This window comes from Sceloporus occidentalis, unplaced genomic scaffold, assembly GCF_023333645.1.
Source record: "Sceloporus occidentalis isolate IW3139 unplaced genomic scaffold, rSceOcc1.0.p SCAF_31, whole genome shotgun sequence".
NCBI classification, from domain to species: domain Eukaryota; kingdom Metazoa; phylum Chordata; class Lepidosauria; order Squamata; family Phrynosomatidae; genus Sceloporus; species Sceloporus occidentalis.
This window is the reverse complement of record NW_028317011.1, coordinates 9421846-9443910: the sequence shown is the minus strand read 5'-3', so window position 1 is coordinate 9443910 and position 22065 is coordinate 9421846. Positions and strand designations below refer to the sequence as shown.

Genomic DNA, 22065 nt, shown 5'->3' with positions numbered 1-22065 from the left:
TTTATTTTGTACATGAACACAAGTTAACCCAGAGTGTACTTACAGCCCTATCTCCAGAGATGGTCATTTACAAGATGTTCCTTTGTTGGCCTGTACAGCTTGATGATGCAGAGGAAGAACAAGCATAGGTCTGTTCTAAAATACAATTTCAAACATGAATTAAAGTATAATTACTAACCATTGCTATAATTGTCAACCAACTTTACAACTAGCCACCCCAAAACATAAAGGAAAGAACACCTGATGAAGAGTTTATTATGGGCTGTTGGCTATTGTTCGAGGTCAGCATCCTCATGCCTTCTTTTGTTAGCTAATGAATGGTTAGTATTTATCGACTAATTACTTTTGTTTTGGAGATTGTTGGTCTACGTATTTTAACTTCTAACACCTGGTACAGAACATAGAGCATGAATCTCTAACACCTGGTACACAACATTCTCTTAAGTCATTGGCTGAAGTGGAGCGTGACCCAATGTCATACTGCTACACAAATATAGGTGAGCTCTGGGGACCATTAACTGTTGTGTACATACAGGCTGGGCCACAAGAATAGGAATGGTTTAGTCTGGGTAAGTGTGTTTGTCTGACAGGGTATGCGTGTTTGTGGCAGAGTAAGTATGTTTGTATGACAGAGTCAGGTCCAGCCTTAGGGGTGTGCTACCTGTGTGGCTGCACAGGGCACCTCGGCAGCAGGGGCGCCGTGCAGCCGTCCCATCACCAACGCCGAGGCGGCAGGAAGAGGAACGACGAGAGAAAGGGGCGCCGAGTGGTCGCTCATGAAAAAGTTTTTAGCAACCGCTCGGCCCCCTTTGTCTCCTCAGCTCCCTACTGCTGCTCTGACTGCGGTGGTGGGAGCTCGAGGCCTCTGTCGCGGGACAGAGAGACAAAACTATTAAACAGTCGTAGGCAGGCAGCGAAGATTCGTGGTCAGAAAACAGGCAAAGGCACACAAGGCAATAGAGAAATAGCAGCAAACAGCACACCCAAAAAGCATAACACTTTAAACGGGTAAAGACAGGGGATTCAAATGTGGTTTAAATAGGAGATGGTACTCACATACAGGCCGCGGCGTTGCGTGCGTGGCGTGCGTACGTCGCGTGACGTCGTCGCGGCAGACGTGGGCCGTCGGTGCGTCATCACCGCAGTCCCGGTGCGTACGCGTAGGGGATGCGCCTTCACGTCCGCGGCGTGTAGGCGCGATCCCGGCCGAGGGTGTGGAGGCTGGGTTGCCCTGCCGGCGTCGGCTTGCGGCGGAGCCGCGACACAGACGCGTGCGCATGGCTTCGAGGGCAGTGACGGAGGTGCCGGAGACAGATGAGCCGACGCGAGCGCCAAGGGTACGAGCCGCGGCGGCGCGCATGACAGAAAGAAAGAGTGAGAATGAGTAAGAGAATGAATTAATGTGCGTATGAATTGTGTGAATGCGTGAAGATGAATGAATTGGTATGTGGATGAATTTTGTGAATGTGTGAGAGAATAAATGAATTAATGTGTGGAAGAATTGTGTAAAAGCGTGAGATAATAAATTAAATAATGTCTGTATGAATTGTGTGAAAGCGCGAGATAATAAATTAATTAATGTCTGTATGAATTGTATGAATGAGGGAGATAAAGAATGAATTAACGTGTGTCACACGCTACGCTTGGGGTCCTACCTCCGTCACGCATGCCGTCACGCACTCCGCTGGGAGCCCCGCCTCCTTTATCTCCGTCGCCGTCGAGATGTCACTTTGGCATGCGACACACGCAACATCGCGCCCGATGACGCACGACGTACACGACGCACGCATCGTCGAGGTCCGTGACATAAGTACTGTTTATCGCGCTGTTTGTCTCCGCCTCCTCTTCCTATTTAAACCCAATTTCCCTTGTAGTCTATGCCCATTCTAAGCGCCAGTTAGCTTTTGGGTGTGCTTTTCATTACTTTTGATTCCTGCCTTGTGTACTGATCTCTGCCTGTTACCGACCACGATTCTTCTATGCCTGCTTACGAACTCGGACTGTTTATCGTTATCGAACCATCTCTGCCAGCCCTGACCTCGGATTTGTTTGACCACGCTGCCTTCTATTGCCCTTGACCTCGGAACGACCCTTGACCCTTCTCTCAGTGGAGCCTACCGTGTCTCAGTGGTTGTTCGAACTCAGGGGCTCAACCCCAGGGTGAGGACAATTGTTTGGGTGAAGATCTAGTGCCTAATCTGCATCCTGTGTGGATGAATTGCGTGAATGAATGAGAGTATAAATTAATGTGTGGATAAATTATGTGAATGAGAGAGAATAAATTAATGTGTGGATGATGAGAATGCATTAATTAATATGTGTAAGTGATTTTTGTGAATGAGTGAGAGAATGAATAATTGTGTGAAGGAATTGTGTAAATGACAGATTGAAGGAGTGACTGTGTAAGTGTTTTGTGTGTATGATAGATGTATAAGTGATTTGAAGGCAAGGATGGCACAAGCAAAGTGTTTGAGCTTTGGGGACCAAGATGGCACGGGCAGGGTGTTTATGAGACAAAGATGGCACAAGCAGGGTGTTTGAACTTTGGGGACAAAGATGGCACAGGCAGGGTGTTTATGGAACAAAGATGGCACAGGCAGGGTGTTTGGTGACAGAGATGGCTCAGGCTGGGCTGTAGTTTGTGTGTGTAATCTGGGTGCTGGTCAAGTTCTATGTGGACACCAGGGCTGGCTTTGGGGTGTGCAACCTGTGATCTATGCCTATAATTTAGTTTTTTTATCTATACCTTTTAATGCTGAGTTTAAATGTGATTTCCAGTTGATTTATACCTGCAAAGATGGATTTGTGTGTTATTCCGTTGATCTATATCTCCTATGCCATGTTTCCATACATTATTTATGTATACCTGCAAATACAGGGTTTGTAGATCTTATTTAGTTGATCTATACCTTCAGTGCTGTTTCCAAGTGTTGTTTATTTGATCTATACCTTCAGTGCTGAGTTTGCATGTGATTCCCAGTTGATCTATACCTGCAAAACTGGGTTTGTGTGTTAATCTGTTGGACTATACCTGCAATGCTATACACGCAAGTGTTGTTTACATGTGTTGTTTATTTGATCTATACCTGAACTACAGGGAGGAAGGAAAAGAGAGGTGTGGCTTAGTGAATGAGGGGACAAAAGGAGTCTGGGGAAGAGTATGGGAGAGAGGACCTTTCAAAGTAACAGGAGAGTCAGGAGGGAAGACTGCACTAACTCTCACAGTCTTCCCCTAATCTGCAGTCAGCGTGGATTATTATTTTTTTTTTGGTGTGGGAGTGGAGGGAGTGATTGCATGCTAGGGTGCATGGAGGGGGTGCAAATGAAAATAATTGCCTAGGGTCCAATTTTTTTAATATTTAATGGGAAAATGTTTTTGTTACAAAGATTGCACTGTTAGCTGTCTTTTTTTCCTATATTTAATGTATTTAAGGTACATTATTGTTACAGGGTAAGTGTGTTTGTGTGACAGAGTAAATGTGTTTGTGTGACAGAGTAAATGTGTTTGTGTGGCAGCGTTGTGCTCCTTTCATAAGTGCCTCAGCTGAGTGCTTCGCGTACAGTCCCCCGGAGAGCTCAGTGCCCTGTAATGTATATAACGTGTGCACTGGGTGCTGAGAGCTCGGCCGCGCGGTGCATTGTGGGTGTACAGGAGTCTGCGGAGGGAGGCGGATGGAGAGCCGGTAAGTGAGTGAGAGGGAGGGAGGAGCAGAGGATTCACAGGGGGAGGGAAGCCGCCGCCGCTGTTTAAAGGGGAACCGTTAAATAGGATTATAGATTCCGTGAGTAGAACCACGTCACCTCCTCGCGCGATCCGTTTGTTCGGGCGGTGAGCTATTTCGGGAGGGGAACAGGCCGGGCCGCCTTAAGGGCCGAGGGGACTGGCAGCGGCGGGGTTAAACTGAGCCAGCTGCCGACATCTTCCTTCCCGCCTGCCTGTACCGTGGGCCTGGAGGCTGGGAGCTGCCTGTCCGGCTGGGCTGGGAGCTCTCTGCGCCTTTAAGGCGGCCGGGGAGGAGGAAGCAGCCCGGGGCCTGAGGCCCAGAGGCTCAACAAATGAATAGAGACGTCCTGTGTACACACCTAAGAGCTGCTCTCCAGCACCGAGTCCGCACACAGCTGTAGGCCCTCAGTGCCTCTATACAGCAGCTGCCTGACATGAAGCTATGACTGGCCCTCCAGTCATACCCTTGACAGGCGCTAATAGCTGCTGTGTAGCGGCATAAAAGCCGTAAAGCTGTCCCATGTGCCCGGCGCTCTCCTTTATGACACCCGAGTCACACAAAGGCTGTCGCTCGCCCCGTATCCCCGCTCACAGGATCGTGCTGTAGTTCGCCCCGTATCCCCGCTCACAGGATCGTGCTGTAGTTCGCCCCGTATCCCCGCTCACAGGATCGTGCTGTAGTTCGCCCCGTATCCCCGCTCACAGGATCGTGCTGTAGTTCGCCCCGTATCCCCGCTCACAGGATCGTGCTGTAGTTCGCCCCGTATCCCCGGTCACAGGATCGTGCTGTAGTTCGCCCCGTATCCCCGGTCACAGGATCGTGTTGTAGTTCGCCCCGTATCCCCGGTCACAGGATCGTACTGTAGTTCGCCCCGGTCACAGGATCGTGCTGTAGTAACCCGGCCATGCATGCTATCTCAAGTTAGTTCATCAGTTGTGCATCTCCCCCGCCCGGTATTTTTCTCTATCCCACTCGTTAGTTGTGTGCAGTTCCACTTGTTTTTTTTTGTTGTTTTTTTTGAAGTCGCTTGATCGGTTTAACAGCTTTACGTTTTGCAGGTATTTGTAATGTACCCAGTTGATTAGGTAGTTCTTCCTATGCGATGAATGTATGAACAAATGTCTCTTATATGACTGCATTTATCTCCCCCTGGTATGAGCTTTTGCCTTCTAACTTATTCTTAAATGTCTGTACATTTGATTCTGCTGTTTGGAAATGGTAAAGCTGAGGTTCTTTGATGCTGTCTGATGGGTCTCCTCTAACCTCAGGTGACCTCGCTGTCTTATGTAGATTTGAGCAGAAGCCATAGTCAATATTTTAAAAGTTCTGTGGATACTTTTTATCTTCTAATCAGTTTTGTTTATAAGGAGTTCTTGTAATCTAAGCCTGCGTAAGGAATTAACCGTTTGGTTGGCATCCTCAGACTGTTTCTGTGTTGATGCTATAATTTTATGGTGTTTGAATAGAAATGTTGAAAAGTCTGCCCCATGAACTGTCTCTGTAAAAGTTTTTATATTGATCGGTGCATTAATTAGCTGCATACTTGCAGTACTTCCTAATCATGGTCATGTATGGGTTTCATAGTCCATTGCAGTTGCACATGCCTTACGACAGCCTTTCATTGTTTAATTTTTTTTTCTACCGAAGAGTATTTGTCGTACGAGTGAGTTGCAGCCTTGTTAGAACCATGATCTGTGTGATGATTTTGTGTGTGGTGGAATAGGGGTCCGGGTTGCAGTTAGTGTGCTCTGTCTCCTACAGTATTGTAGGTACCTGCTCCTGCAGACAAAGCCCAGCTCTCACACAATAAAGGTCTGTCTTCTGCTGTATTAAAGGCTGTCCTGAAATTTAAGGTGTCTCTGATCATGGCCGCAGTCCTGATGATAGGAGCGGTGTTGCATACCAAGACGCGCACACTCTTCTCTCTTCTCCCTTTTTTTTTTTTTTTGTCCTTTATTCTGAATGCATGCTTGCCAGGTGCCTCCATAGCCCCGCAATCTGCTTCTAATCCTATAGCATCAAAGCCAGTTTTGCTTTTCTTGGCACTAAAGCGGCATGGTTGCTGTGTGTGGTGGTTTTTTTTTATGCAAACAGTATTTATTTTAACTGATAGAAAAGGGGGATTTAAAGTGAAAGTACTATGAGAAAATGTTGTTAAGAGCTAAATGCTGTGTTAAGTGTATACAGTAATGTGGATTAGCACTGATAGGACGTGTTTGGTTTTATTGCGTTCCATTATCTCTAGATGTGTAGGTTGCAATTGCGGTCAGTTATGTTATATCTTTGGTGACTTACAACTCAACATCACACCGGACTGATTATTTATGGCAGTGCCAATGAAGTCCTGTAAGGAGTCCTTTCTTCCATAGATTTTCATGAGTCAGTGAGTCTTTCTGGGCGATTAGGACTAAGACATTCTATTTACTGTAGGCATTGTGATGAGGAGTCAGGGTGTTTGTCTAGTACATTTGGCTGAAGATAACCGCTTGAAAATGTATGTTTGGCTAATATGGAGCTGCCTAGAAACATCGCACAAAAGCAGCGATAGATAATAAATTTATGAAATAGATAATACTTTTAATCTATTAGTAACAAAATGTTGGACTTTTAAATTGCTTTCTTATTAGATGCCAATCTGGTGATATTGGAATAAAAAGTGTAAATTTTCTTGGAAAAGCTATTTGGAAACCAGCCACGTTGATATATAAGCTGTTTTATAAGGTTGCCTAAATAGAACTTTAGCAAAGCTACAAACTTTTTTGCTTGGCCTCGTGAGTCCACTTAATGAAAAATTACCCTAGCCCTCAAAACATTAAATATTTTTTTCCCTCTTAGCTCCCATGTATGCATTCAGATACTGTTTTAAATGTATCCACTATATGCTTCAGGCCATATGAAGAACAGAGTGCTGTTGATATTTGTGCTTTTAACCCATGAAATCCTCATGAGTACCAATCGTGTTTAGATAATGAATTCCTTTACTATGTTTGCCTGCACTACTTTGATTGGAAATCTAGTCCTGGTATCTACTACTGCATTGTTCTGAACTTTCTCACATTACCCCCAGTTTTCTACTCTCTAACTACTATAGCTCCCTTTGCTTTCATCTACATATTTATTTAATCCCTTGATGTACCGTATTGGCTCGGATATAGGCCGCACCCTAAAAGTTTGGTGCTTTTTTAAAGAAAACGTTTTTTTCTTTAAAAAAGCACCAAAAAAACATGCTGCCACTCTGTCCCCCCCCTCCCCGAGATATGCTGCCACTCTGTCTCCCCCCCGAGATATGCTGTCACTCTGTCTCCCCCCCGAGATATGCTGCCACTCTGTCTCCCCCCCCCGAGATATGCTGCCACTCTGTCCCCCCCCTCCCCGAGATATGCTGCCATTCTGTCTCCCCCCCGAGATATGCTGCCACTCTGTCTCCCCCCCCCGAGATATGCTGCCACTCTGTCTCCCCCCCCGAGATATGCTGCCACTCTGTCTCCCCCCCCCGAGATATGCTGCCACTCTGTCTCCCCCCCGAGATATGCTGTCACTCTGTCTCCCCCCCGAGATATGCTGCCACTCTGTCTCCCCCCCCCGAGATATGCTGCCACTCTGTCCCCCCCCTCCCCGAGATATGCTGCCACTCTGTCTCCCCCCCGAGATATGCTGCCACTCTGTCTCCCCCCCCCCGAGATATGCTGCCACTGTCCTCCTCCCCCCCGAGATATGCTGCCACTGTCCTCCTCCCCCCCGAGATATGCTGCCACTGTCCTCCTCCCCCCTCGAGATATGCTGCCACTGTCCTCCTCCCCCCTCGAGATATGCTGCCACTGTCCTCCTCCCCCCTCGAGATATGCTGCCACTGTCCCCCCCCCCCCCCAAGATATGCTGCCACTCTGCCCCCCCCCCCCCCCGACTTACCAGAGGAGACTCCCGGGTGTCTTGCGGGGCCGGCGGGGGACATCTACGCAATACGCGTACACAACTTCCGGTGCCGGCACTCAGCTGATGTGCCGGCACCGGAAGTTGTGTACGCGTATTGCGTAGATGTCCCCCGCCGGCCCCGCAAGACACCTGGGAGTCTCCTCTGGTAAGTCTTGGGGGCAGAGGTAAAACGCATCGTGCGGACTTAAAGACTTAAAGTGGGGGAAAAAAGTGCGGCCTATGTTCGAGCCAATACGGTATTTGAATTCTTTGTTGTGCTTCCCTTCTCCTTATGGCTTGCTTATGTATATAAGAGATACAGGTTGGGTAAGTGGGCTCTGGAGGCTGTCCTCCTTTTGTGATCCCTAATGTCAAAAAGTCTTTCTATAATGTACTTGGGTTGTCAAATTATAAAATACTTGCCTTATGGAGAAGTTGTAGCACCAGAGCTGGAGAAAAACAGCTCTGTGGTCTGGCAAGCCATGTCGCTGATTGGCTGTTTCGAGTAGGCAGTCACTGACTGGAAACCTTCTAGAGACGACCATGTCTTCTGCACAGCATATAGCTAAAACAAAAGTTGTAACTTTTTTCTATTACCTTGACATTTAGCCAGGATATAGGAGATATAACCAACAAAAGAGAGGGAACTGATTGGAAAAAAAAAAAAAGGATGGAATGATTTGGGAAAATACCGTATTTTTCGCTCCATAAGACGCAGTTTTTTTCCTCCCAAAGTAGGATGAAAAATCAGCCGCGTCTTATGGAGCGAAGATGCACGCACGCAGGGAGGGAGGGAGGGGGGGGGGGCAACGATATACCGTATTTATCGGCGTATAACACGCACTTTTTTAACTAAAATCCGGAGCTTAAACCCCACCTGCGTGTTATACGCCGATAAATCCGGGGTCGCAACTGAGGCAGGCGGCGGCGGCCGCCAGCAGAGGAGTCCTGGATTTCTGCCAGTCAGGGGGGCCCAAGGGGTGCCGAGCGGTTGCTGAAGACAACCGCTCGGCAACTCTCGGGCCCCCCTGCCTGACAGATATACAGGAATCCTTTGCTGGCGGCGGCCGCCACCGCCGCCTGCCTCAGCGCTTCAACTCCTGTGTTGGAAGCGTTTGTCTCGGGTGCCGGCGCTTTATGCTGGTCGCCGGCATATGACGTCAGACGCCGGCGCTCAGCAGTGAAGCGCCGGCACCCGAGACAAACGCCTCACGCTTCCAACACAGGAGTTTAAGGTAAGTGACCGGGGCGGGGGGGGGATCCTGAGAAGGGGGGGGGTTAGGGAGTTAGAGGGGAGATCCTGAGAAGGGGGGGTTAGGGAGTTAGAGGGGAGATCCTGAGAAGGGGGGGTTAGGGAGGGAGGTCTTACTGTGTGTGTCTTACTGTGTGTGTGTCTCACTGTGTCTGTGTGTGTCTTACTGTGTCTGTCTTACTGTGTGTGTCTTACTGTGTTCATAGCTTATTCAGTTATTGTAATAAATATTTTAGCCCATTTTTTAGCTCAAAATATTTTTTCCTTTTTTTTCTCCTCTAAAATCTAGGTGCGTCTTATCAGCAGGTGCGTCTTATAGAGCGAAAAATACGGTATATTCTACGTTCAGATTTTGTTTCTTCGGTATAGACGTGGCATATAACCCCATAGTTCTGTCCTTCTCTAAAGATTTAATCACTTAAAGCAATGCAAGCTCTATCAGTTACTGATTTTGCATTGAAGTGCATACGTTGGCTGGAATGTCCCTTTAATAAATGAGTGTAGTGGATATTGCTCCTATAATTTCACTGATGTACCTAACTTTTTGGGCTGCCTCTGTGATTGTATCTCTCCTCGGATCCTGATAAAATAACTTGTGCACAGACTTGTCCCTTAATTAGGAACTGTTATTAAATTATCACCGATAAACACCGTAATGGCTCTAGAGGTGTTTGGTTGAACAGTAAGAAACTTGTAATAACACTATGGTATCTGCTGAATAAGGGACTATTATGTGTTATGCCGTTATGTGTTTGTGCAGCTTGTGAAAGTCTATAGAGGAGAAGACTTTATTAGATAAGCAGAACTTCACTAGCAGTGCCATAAAGAATCAACTCAGTGTAGTGTTTTGAACTGGGAAGTAAATTGGTACCAAACTACATGACAGTATGGAGCACTCTGAGGCTCAAACATATTCACTTTGCATGGGACCTCCTCTTTCTAGTGGTGTGGATCCTTTAGGGTGCACGTGTAGAAGCTTACGCTCCTCTCACACTGCCGAGTCAGATACTGGGTACGAGCCTGTCACTGGAGGGGAAAAAATAATAGAATCATCTGTCCATGTGTGTGCTACTTGAACGTTGTTCAGGTCTGTCTTTTTAACCATTATCCTATTGCAAAAAAAAAGACTTTGGGAACCAAAATATGTCCATAGATGAAGATTAAACGATGGATACCAGGGGTTGGGGATTTCCCAGCCCTCTAAACGGCAGTTTACCAGTATGAGGAATAACTGATAGGATGATATTTTTGTGATATATGCTTAGTGTGTTTGTGCTTTATTTTGTAGGGTTTTCAAAAAGGGAATTGAGACATTTGTTCATTAACCAGAACGCGGGGGGCAGAAAACCATCCAGCCGTGAGCCATGTCTGTCCGGGAGTCTTTCAATCCAGAAAGCTACGAGCTTGATAAGAGCTTCCGCCTGACTCGCTTCGCAGAGCTAAAAGGCACGGGTTGCAAAGTTCCTCAGGACGTCTTGCAAAAACTGCTGGAGTCTTTGCAGGAGAATCACTTCCAGGAAGATGAGCAGTTTCTTGGGGCAGTTATGCCAAGGTTGGGTGAGTGCTAATGCATTATTTTCTATGCCTTAGTTAAGTTATTTAAGTACTCTTTCATCTCGGATTGGCTGCACAAAGTAATTTGCCTTTTGTGCAATTAAAACCCAAAAGTGTCTTGAAAACATAAATGTCCGTTGCCTAGGATTGTAGTAATTTTATGTAGGTCATTTAGTTGCTCCTCTGTGAGACAATTCAAGGATGACCACAGCATAGGTGCGAATTGTAGAAGCAGGGCCTTAGGCCTTGTATCATATTACTAACACAAACTATCCACTGTGTGTGTGTGTGTGTGTGTGTGTGTGTGTGTGTGTGTGTGTGTGTGTGTGTGTGTTTCATTCAATCTTCTACTCTGTTTTGAAACAAGTTGCATTCATATTTTTTATTTTATTATTTATTTATTTTTTGCTGTTACAATTTTCTAATTATTCCGTATTGTCCCTATATTTTATTTTTGGCTTGTATAAATGATGGACATTTATACAAGCCAAAAAAAAAGTTACCTAAAATGTATATATTTATTTATTTATTTTTTTTAAATGGCATTTTATTACCTGTCTGTTAATAGCTCTTTACATCCATTATAGAATAAGCCATAGCAACTATTACATTGTAATGGTTCGAAACGCTCCTTTCTTTCTATCCATGTTTCACTTTGTCAGCAAGAATCACATGGATGAACCATCTGCCAATGCAGGAACATTGTGTTGACCAGACCTCCTTTTTTTTCTGTGCTATTTGCACAGTGATGCAAACAAAGTAAAGATTACCTGCAGACCTGGCCTCGCAGAGAAACCGGATATGTGTGGCTTCGTTCCAAACGGTTAGCGCGTTCTGGTGAGGATTACAGAACCTGCCTGACTGTAGTCACCCTGTACACTCAGACACACTTTAAGACCATTGAGGCTTCCAAGGCATGGATACTTTACCTGTGGGGTTTATTAATGCCCTCGTGGAGAGACCATAACAAAAAAAAAAAAAAAATCAACAGCAAACACGTCTTATTTTTAGTGTATGGTACGGCAGCATTCCCGTGTGGGAGATTTTAAGTGGCATGTTACATACAAAAAGAAACTTTAGTTTAAGACTGTAGATATTGATGGTTGAAATGAACCAAGTAGCCAATCTAGTCTGCCCTTTTTAAATTGCTCTTCACTTATTAGGATAGCTTCATGCGAATCCCAAGCGTTCTTGAAATCTTTTGTGCTTTTTTTTTTTTTTTTTTTTTTTTTTTTTTTTGCGCACTACAGAAAATGGTGACCAAGGATGTAATCGTACGTCCTATAGGTTGGCATTTCCCTACCAGTACATAGATCGTGGGGTCTCCACTATCAGCAGTAGGCCCTATTGCTGGCTTTAGTCTAATAGATTTGAGGAACACTCGTACCGTCATATGCACTATAATGCATGTGATACCTGTATGGTCCCTTTTATATTTGTGTGGTGTCCCACTTGCAAATGCACGAGGGGCATTCTGCAGAGTCTCCTCATGCATTGGCCTCTTTCCCTACCCCATATCTATCTTCCATTGAGAATATAATTGGGCCAGCTTCTATCTCAGGTGAGTCTTTTTTTTTTTTTTTTTCTGTTTTTTTTTTTTTTTATATATATTTTTGAAGAATGCTTATTAAAGTACTTGTGGGGTACTTTACAACATATTCTTCTTTAGTGGGACTGTGAACTATTCACTTTAAGTGTGATGGCACTAGGAGTGAGTGCTGCTTACAATGAAATAAATGAGAATGCCTGAACTGTGTTGTCAGCATTGACAAAGATCAGAGTAAAAGGGTTCCCAGATGGTCTGTCCAGGTTCTGTGATTAGCTGCAGTGCCGTTCTTCTAATTTAAGAAAAAACTTGCTCCTCTCAAACATGAAATAGAAATGTAACCCCTTTATGACAGCCTGTACATGTACAGGCTCACAATACATTGTTTTAGAGGCTGTCCCTGTGGTGGGTGTCATGGCTTTGGTTTTTTTGCGGGGGTATTCCAAGAGGCAAGAATATTCCAGACTGATTCGCCAGGTACCTGGATAATGGAGCTGGTAAGGTGGGGGGCAGATTAAGAAAGAAGACAGAAGAACAAGAGAAAAATGAGTGAGTGTGTATCATTTACTTTCATAAATGTTTGTGAGTGCGTGGCAGAATGTAATTATGAGTGGCTTTATTTCCCCCCACCCCCCAATAGGGTCATCTCATATTCAGGCTTGTTCTTTTTATTTATAATACAGCGCAATGTAATATTGGTTGGTGTTGACAAACATATATATATATATATTTAATTTTGTTCCAATAACCTCCCTTTATCTGCAGACCTAGAGGATACCATTGTTAGTATGTGATATTTTGGGAGACTTTTCCTCCTCAATCTCCTTTTTATGTGGATGCTGGTGACCGTAATAATGTCTGCAGTTACCGTATAGGGATTTTCTGGTACAATAGGCACATTTACTGATCCATGCTGTTTTGGAACCAGCATCCAGGGTAGTATGTAGCAGTACAACATGCCTTGGTCGTACAGCTATAGGTTGTTAAAACTGACTGTGCGTTAGTATGGAATGCACAGTTACAGCAGTAACATGGAAGTTGTACAGTATGTTAACCCCTTCATGACCAGGGGTTTTCCTGGTCATGTACTGAATGTTCAACTTTTTTCTGCAAGTATAACCCTTCCAGTATGATAAATGTTTTAAGAATAAATAAAATCACATTACCTATGATCAGCCTGCAGGGGTTCGTTTGGATAGAGCCTCCCGGAACCTTTTTACTCGGTTTCTGACATATCTGCATTTAAACTGCTCAGACTGAAACTTAGGCTTTCTCTGTTGCTTCTGATAGACATCTTTAGCACAGAGCCAGCGATGCTAATATGACGGTCTGATCTCCTGTGTACTGGTGGGGACATGACCCTGATGGTGCAAAGACAATATGACATATTAATGCCCTTTTAGACCACTTCTTATAGAATGTCCTAAAGTCACAAAGGGCTTAAGTTAAATATGAAACTCGCATGCGTGCACAAATGTCAATTTCATGGATTTCAGATATATTGTGGGAGGCCTCAAGCAATCCTCCTCTTCCCTTATCTCCATGCTTGAGGCTGATGCTGTCCAGAGAACACCCCCTTCATTCTGATTGTCTCCTGAAGAGGTGAAACACGTCAGGTTGGCTCCAGTCACAGCTGTGAATGCTGCATTTCCCGTTGGTATCGGTTTGGCTCGTGTTGTAATTTAAAGCCTCTCGTTAAAGCCAAAAAATCTGATCATTGGGTTATGGTACTTATAATGTGACATAGTACCAATTTGAAGAAAAATGGCAACATGATTTTATTATTATTTTTTTTAAAACGAAAGGCAAACCAGATTTGACTGGATATGAGAACTCCTGTGAGCAGATTGGTGGCCGCAAATACTCTAACAAGGCTAAATGCGAGGCCAGCAGGACGTTTCCCGTTCAATGGTCGCTAAAAAAGCAGCCTTGCATAGTAAATAAAATATATAATGCAACCAGTTAACAGTGTCAATGTGTACGAGGAAATGAGTCTGCCGTTTTGGTAAAGCGTGGTCTGTATGTTTGGAGACAGTGGTTAAGATTGAACGTAAGATGAGTGCATGGCGGGGTGTGAAAGAGTTTTAATGTAGTGTGCTGCAGTTTGAGGAACATCTGTCCATAGGGTAATCAGTCCCTGCTTATCTCCATACATGTGACTGCTTCGGGAGAGGAGGAATAAATCATAGTGGTCTAAAAAAAAAATAAGTGTTTTGAATACATAAATGATTGCATCTGTTATGCAGGAATATTCTTTTTCATAAGCGTTTAATATTGATTTGTTTTTAGGTATTGGTATGGACACGTGTGTCATTCCATTGCGACATGGGGGCCTTTCTCTGGTTCAGACTACAGACTACATATATCCTATTGTAGATGACCCTTACATGATGGTGAGATTTTTTTTTTTTCTTTTTATTACGTGCAGTTGCAGACTAAATAAAACATATGTCACAGTTGGAGCAGAAATCGATGAACAGAATCTGTGCCGTGGCACAGTAACCAACCCCTACAAAATCACTATTCTTTACACAGGATCTGCTATAAGCATGAAACATTTATTTAGGTACGGCTGCCAATGTGTTAACCTCAAAAGGCCTTCATTGGTCTTTCTTACCTCTGTAACCTGATTAAGCCCCCTTCTTCCTCCTCTTTTTGAAAATTCCATAAAGCAGGTTAGTTAAACCTTGAACAGCCCCTTTTTAGATGTGCTGGAAATCATGACTTTTATAGCCGTACGGGCATATGTATAATAAACACACGGACTTTGACATAAGACACTTGGATATAGCAGGTACATGTGTAGTTTGAGAATACTTTTATCAGGATTAGCTTGGTGGCGACTCTCAGACACTTTCTTCAAATATTGTATTTTGCAGTTATAATAAACTTGTGATGTCCTTTTAACTTATTAAAATAAGCGTGTGTTGTAGACATATACTTTGTGTGCCACTGGGAGCTGCCTTCTTGTCTTCTATTCACAGGGAATAGATAATTGTTAATTTACTGTCCCTCCTTGGTACTGGCTGCTCATGTAAGGGTAGGGAGCACAAGGGAGAGATGACATCAATTGGTAATTTAATATGCTGGTTCTGCCACATATTGCAGCTACTTTTAACCCTTTGAGTGCCCAAGCCCCCTTGAGGTTTTTTTGTTTTAAGTTTTTTTTTTTTTATTATTATGATAACCTTGTAAACCAATTTTCTTTCTGTGGGAAATGTCATTCTTGCGTGGGTGAAAACTCCTAGCCCCTAATTTTGTTTTATTTAGAGCATATTGTCCCTTTGGTCTGCTGCATGTATTCCTGAGGGACTAGAAAATGCCATGCATAATACCACATATCAGCTCATCTTGTAAATATGCGAGTTGAGTTCAAATAGTTTTATAGGCATTTGATCTAAGTTTCCGTGTTGATCATGGACCTCACGCTGGTATTTCTACTGGCACTGAAAGGATTGTGTGTCAGTTTATTCAGTATTATGCGTTTTATAGTCCCTGGGGACGAAATAACACAGAACCTTCTCCCAAATAGATGGGTAATTGCAGGGCTTTTGGGAACGCGGCAGGAGTGAGTTAACCAAGATCTAGCTGTGTAGAATTTGCTTTAAAATATATATATATTTATGCTTTAACTAACTTTATCAACTCTTTTCTAGGGACGAATAGCATGTGCAAATGTGTTAAGCGACTTATACGCAATGGGTGTTACAGAATGTGACAATATGCTGATGCTTTTAGGTGTCAGCAATAAACTCACTGATCGGGTAGGTTTTCTTATTCCTTCTGATATTAAGAGAACTGTATACATAACTACAAATATAGGACATATAAGATATTGGACACGAGTTAAGCTTGAATAATGGCAAAAAGCTATGTACTATTAGGTGTCTAGGGAATTAATAAACCAATAACAATAATGAGTGACAAGTAAAAACTGACACTAAAGCTGAATTGTTATACACCTCTTCAGACCCATGTTTGCCTTAAAATAGAGCAATAAAACTGAAAATGTCCCACGACATTAACACATGTAATTTGGACTACTCTAAGCCAGGTTCCTCATATAACTGAAAGTTGTAGAATGGTTCTCATTCATTTTGGTGAATTTTAGTTTGAAGTACCAATTTACTATGCAATGTAGTTATTTGGATTAATGCTTAAGATACTATGGAACAGCAGAAAACCTGTAGCTGTTGAAATGTGTCCTTTCACAGTAATAATCATATTGGCTACAATTTAACTTTTTTGGGCTACTTTGTCAAAATCCATTGTGTCTCCTTACTCAATCCTCTGAACCATTTGTGGGTGCGTGTTTTATCTATTGCCAATTTATTAACCAGCATTAAAATGGAAACGGACAAGATAGGAGAAAAATGGTAGTAACTTTATTTCTGTTTGCACTGCAGGAAAGAGACAAGGTGATGCCTCTCATAATCCAAGGCTTCAAGGATGCAGCAGAGGAAGCGGGCACCTCAGTAACGGGGGGGCAGACAGTATTGAATCCCTGGGTAGTTCTAGGAGGTGTAGCTACGACTGTATGTCAGCCTAATGAATTCATCATGTAAGTCTGAATGCCACAATTTTATTATTTATAAAATATATCAATGAATACTTATACTATATATTTATAATTTTGTGGTAGCCGTATTGTCAAGTCGTAATACTAAATATGGCAAATATAAGTGTCCGTTAGTAAATGGTATTCAGGCGAGGCATTAGAAGGAAGGGTGTTGCTGAGTAAGGTTGTCATTCAGCGCTTCGCTTAATGCAGTCAGAATGGGTGAATAGAGAAGTTGGGGTGTGTTGATGAAGGTCGGAATCCAGTCTATTCTGTGTGGCTATGGGATACTGGTAACATTGGAAGACATTTTTTTCCCTTTACCGTTTTGGAATGAGGTCTCCCAGGCTCACATCTAGTCTGCGGAATTCCTCTGCTGTACTACTTTTTCTTAATATGGGCTACATCACATACTATCCTGTTCAACCTCAAAATCTTACAATATAGCTTAACTTTATCTTTAAAAAAAATAAAAAATTCTTGGTTACATTTTAGCTAGTTAATTAAGAGTTAAGATGCATTTTATTAAAGGGTGCAATTTTTTAATTGTGCATGCGTTCTGTATCTCAGGGGTGAACCTTCCTCGAAAGTTATGTATAGCTGACTTTGTGCACTACTGTGTACTACCAACAGAGGGCAATCTAACACAATTCCTGGTTCCTAGCAAGACGTAACGCAGGGAGAATGGTGTCAGGCTTCATTGTGCATTATGAAGGACCAGCCTCGTTGGGCTCTTGTAAGAAAGAAAGAGGCCCAAAGTAAAGTAGTCACCCAACCCAATAAAACAGGCCCCAAAATAATAGTTCACCCCCTTATTATTAATGCATTATGCAGGCCAAGCCTTCCTGCTGGTGTTTCTCTTCATAGTGTGTGTCAAAACTCCCTTTTTTAATTATTGTAAACATCACTATTATTTCCTCCCGAAGTTTTAACCTGATAACAGATTACTTTAGCTTTTATATCTGTGCAGGCCAGACAATGCTGTACCAGGAGATGTTCTTGTGCTGACCAAACCTCTAGGAACCCAAGTGGCTGTAGCTGTCCACCAATGGTTAGATATTGTAAGTCTATGTTGGCTATTATAATATATTTAAAAAGTTAAATAATCAAACTAGCTTTTTAATAAATGTGTTGGCATTTTTTTTTCTAACAAACCAGCCAGAAAAATGGAATAAAATCAAACTGGTGGTCACCCAGGAAGATGTGGAGTTAGCATACCAGGAGGCGATGATGAATATGGCACGACTAAACCGGACAGGTACTGAGAACTCTACTTTTTGTATTTTATCTATCTATCTATATATAATATTGTTTTATTTTTTTTTTAGTACAAATTAGTGATTCTGGCACTGAAAACGTCCTGTCACTTGTGTTGCTCAGGTTTATATCTTCCACACCAGACCTCTCCTCTGTGTCCACCAAAGGAGTACATGGGCAGGCCAATTCACGCAAGAGGCAGCTTTACAGAAAGATTGATGCTTTAGGAAAACCCACTCGATACTGCTCTATATAGATATGCACATACTTTATATGTGTGTCTCATTTGATATCGGGATATAGATATAATATAGTGTGTGCAGGCATACGTGAAAAAAGTCTTAGAAATGCGGACAACGGGTCTATAACAACCTTAAATGTTTGGTCTCTGAATAGCCTGGGAATCTTCCCTAGGTGTCTCTGCTGATCACAAATGAGAGGACTGTGGGCAAAGTGTACTAAACTCTACTAAACTTTCATTTGGCCATACATCTGGCTACAGAAGAGTCCAGGTTGTCAAGAAACTTATCTTAGTGGGTTCCCTAGAACAAGCACTGTACTCTAAACAATCACAGGTTTATTTTTTATATTTTACTGGTAGACATATTGCAGATGGGTGCCGTTTAGACAGACGGCTACATAAAGAAAAAACACTTGCATAATTTCTTCAATAGCGCTTGTTTGCCTCTGGGTATGTGTATATCTAATATCAACATAAATATAACAATGTGTGCTTTTCCAACTCATTACATACTGTTTGGTGACTGCTCCAGTAATGCATGGTGTCCCGTTTCTAGTGTAGTTTGTTTAGTGAATAGCTTTTATTCAGTAGTCTTAAATCATTCACCCCCAATGTTCAATATTGTTCTCTCGTTTCAGCTGCTGGGCTCATGCACACGTTTAATGCACATGCTGCTACCGATATAACGGGGTTTGGAATTTTAGGGCATGCACAGAACTTGGCGAAACAGCAGCGGAATGAAGTCTCCTTTGTTATCCATAACCTGCCAGTGTTGGCCAAGATGGCCGCTGTCAGCAAAGCCTGTGGGAATATGTTTGGACTCATGCATGGGTCTTGTCCTGAAACATCAGGTGAGGTCACAGTTGGGGGGATCTGATTACCCATCGTGTATGTACTATATGATCTCTGCTGTTCTTAATTCTATTGGATCATGGAATAAAATGTCGGACATTGTGTTCTGTGACACTAGAGGATTGTGGGTCGGTGTGCCCCCCCCCCAGCTTGCAGATGGTATGTAATGACCTATTTACTCTTTCCTTTACAGGCGGTCTCCTCATATGTTTGCCAAGAGAGCAAGCTGCGCGCTTCTGTGCGGAGATCAAATCGCCGAAGTATGGAGAGGGTCATCAAGCATGGATTATTGGCATTGTAGAAAAAGGCAACCGCACTGCCAGAATCATAGACAAGCCACGAATCATAGAGGTTGCCCCTCAAGTGGCCACTCAAAATGTTAATCCAACACCTGGTGCCACTTCTTAATCAAGGCTAACTTAGATCTTTTTTGTTTTTGGTTTTGTTTTGTTTTTAAATAGACCCTATTCCTTACCATCATACAATTTAAATAATTGTAAAGAAAAATATATATATATAAATATATATCATTGCGTCTACCCATTCCGTGGCCTTGGGTCAAACTTATGAATGGGTATGATTTAATACATGAAAAATCCATATGCCTTTTTTGTTGTTTTTTTTCCTTCTTCCTGTTACATTAACTGAAGATGCACCTAATCTTAAGGCAGCTTCTAAGTTGAAGAATGATATTGTTATCCGATACAGTTGATTCATTTTGAATCTATAGACACTTATCTCTTGCCGCGTAGGCTCTTTTTTAAAGGTGCTTTCACTCAGCACAGACATTGCCATTGTAGTGTCAAATAAGCAGTTAGTGTCTTCATTTATATATGTGTATTTATCATTATTCGTCTGACAATGTTGGATGCCTTTGGAAGTCCTATCGAAGAGGCAATAAATGGGCTGTGGGTATTGACATTGGAGGGTGCATGATTCCTCTTGAAAGACTTGTTTATTTCGGCTGGGCACTAGATGCCTCGTACCCTCCAGTTTTATGTTGCTTAGCGGATTCTTTAGTCTTGGTGGTGATGAATATAACGCCTCTCCCTATAATCAACATTACGAAGCCTAAGGGATGCCCTACTATGCTTAAAAGCACTTCTGGTGAAGAAGATGAATCTTTCTTTCGTTCTGGCAATAGTTACTGTATTAACAATTGTTTTCTTATCAGTAGTAAAGGAGAATCTCCTGCAGTGTGGTAAAGGTATAACTAGTTCATACCACTGGCTAAACAATTAATAAGGTCGCCTGAGTCACTTAAATTCAGTCATTCTAAATGTGCACACTCGTAAATACAAAACACTTTTTAAGTATAATCAATAACCTTTCTGTTCTGTGGTTGCTAGTGTTTCATACATTTTTTTTATATTTTGTATAGTGATTACATGCCTTTATATTTTTTTTTCCATTATAAATCAGCAGCTGTTAAGTAGTTGGTAGCTCTTTCTTTTCCTATTTTGGTGCATGAGTTTGTGATCTAATAAAATTGAAATTGACATTGCCAACATTGCAGCTTAAACTCCAAACTTGTTATTCAAATAAATATTTAATTTTTTTTATTGCTCTTGTACAAACGTGTGGTGTTTGTTTTAATTAGATGTTGTCGGTATTGATGCATTCACAATCATGCAGATTTATTTTATTCTTACTCATTTTCCATCGTTAAATAACATTTCTTTGTCTATGTAAGAATGTGAAACACAGAAAAATGAAGTAGCAGAAACCTAAAAATATGAGGCCCTAGAAAGATAAGGACACCGAACGAGAGCCTTGCTATTAGGGTCACTGTTAAAGTGAATCCGAACACTGATATGCTTTAATGCACTGCCTATTTGCATTAGAATGCCCATTTTTTTGCAGGTAACGTACTTACGGTATTTAGTGTGTTTTTCTAAAATAGATACAATTTCATCAATACTTTGCATATTTCTAGTTATTGTACAGCGCGTGTGTATGTACATAAAAATATATTTACATAATTCACCATTACGAGCCCGAAAGCAGGCGGCAGGGTATGCTGTAGAAGCTTCTATCATCTCCTGTAGCAAAGAAATTCAAGACTCCACCGTCTTGAAAGGAAAGTTGATGTTGACCGTCTTCTGAAAAAAAAACTGGTATGACATTGGGAAAATTGCATCACAAAGTAAGGTGACTGTAGAAAAGTGTTGTCGTTTGTTTTGAAATAGCGTTTAGAAAAAGTGAGGAAACGTTTTCAACGCCCCCTCATGTATATTTAAAGTGGCAAACCTAGAACCGACATTTACATTAGGTAAAAGGGCCTTGCCCATAAGCTTGCAATCTAGAGGGAATGGGGTATGGAGAAAGGGGTGAGATATTGTATGTTATGGAAAGCGTGATCTTTTTGTGAGGCTTCTGTTTAAGCCTTTCACTTGGTTGAAGAATTAGAATTCCAGAGGAAAGAGAAATGACTGCATTTATGGTATAGTAAAATTCAATATACATTACAGATCTTAAAATACAGATCAGTCGGGCGGCTCTTGGGTTTTAGGTCCTCATGTATAATGCGCGTTATAATAATTATACCTGAATGATACAAAGGCTTTATGTGACATGGCTGCTTATATGGCCGTGCATCTCCAATATATGGATGTTAAATTGTGGGTGTTGTACATCAGGCCAACATTAAATTCGATGGCAGGGCAGAGCAGGTGCGGCTCTGGGGCCACAATGTTTAACATGCTTCCCTGCAAAAGAGTAAATTACACGCAGACTGTTGAGTAGAGTTACTAACTTTTGACAATATGAATTTTTTTAAAAAGGCAATCCCGGTGCAATTCTGCTGTAAGTTGGGTGCCCAGGGATCGTATTTAACCCCTTAATGGCAGTCATCTCGATTGTCGTTAAGGGGATGCATTTCTGTAAAGTGCCTGGCACGTCAATTGCCATTACGGGGGTAGAAAGGGAATCCTAGACAAAGGACGGTCGTGCAAAGTGTTATGTCCCCACAAAGCTGCGTGAACCATAAACGCAAACAATGTTCTTACGGGCTGGTTCTGTGAAATGTGGGCGCTATCACTGACATTGCTCTAGAAATGTAGTCTGCCCAAGCATAGAGTGGACACCACCCAGCAAACTGTATTCAGTGAGTGTTGGCGGTTCGAGCTGTGAAACTTTAGTTACTCGGCACAGCTACTCGTCTACTCG

The 22065-nt window shown here is 42.6% G+C and overlaps 1 protein-coding gene across 2 annotated transcripts; it reads left to right on the top strand.

Annotated features, from left to right (window-relative positions):
- Window positions 1-10253: 10253 nt before the first annotated feature.
- Window positions 10254-19305, top strand: LOC149298816 (selenide, water dikinase 1). Of its 2 annotated transcripts, XM_089487148.1 has the most exons (8): window positions 10254-10446; window positions 14279-14382; window positions 15646-15753; window positions 16396-16550; window positions 17518-17608; window positions 17706-17805; window positions 18684-18896; window positions 19091-19305. In XM_089487148.1, exons 1-8 carry the CDS (start codon window positions 10254-10256, stop codon window positions 19303-19305), a joined length of 1179 nt encoding a protein of 392 aa, XP_089343274.1. The 2 variants fall into 2 exon arrangements, with proteins under 2 accessions (XP_089343274.1, XP_089343275.1); XM_089487149.1 differs by lacking the exon at window positions 18684-18896.
- Window positions 19306-22065: the final 2760 nt, after the last annotated feature.

Excerpts from the sequence above, each read along its gene's own strand:
- LOC149298816 (XM_089487148.1), top strand. The coding sequence starts at position 10,254 with ATGTCTGTCCGGGAGTCTTTCAATCCAGAAAGCTACGAGCTTGATAAG. Across the intron at positions 14,383-15,645 it reads TAGATGACCCTTACATGATG|GGACGAATAGCATGTGCAAA; the intron begins GTGAGATTTTTT and ends ACTCTTTTCTAG. Across the intron at positions 16,551-17,517 it reads CAGCCTAATGAATTCATCAT|GCCAGACAATGCTGTACCAG; the intron begins GTAAGTCTGAAT and ends ATATCTGTGCAG.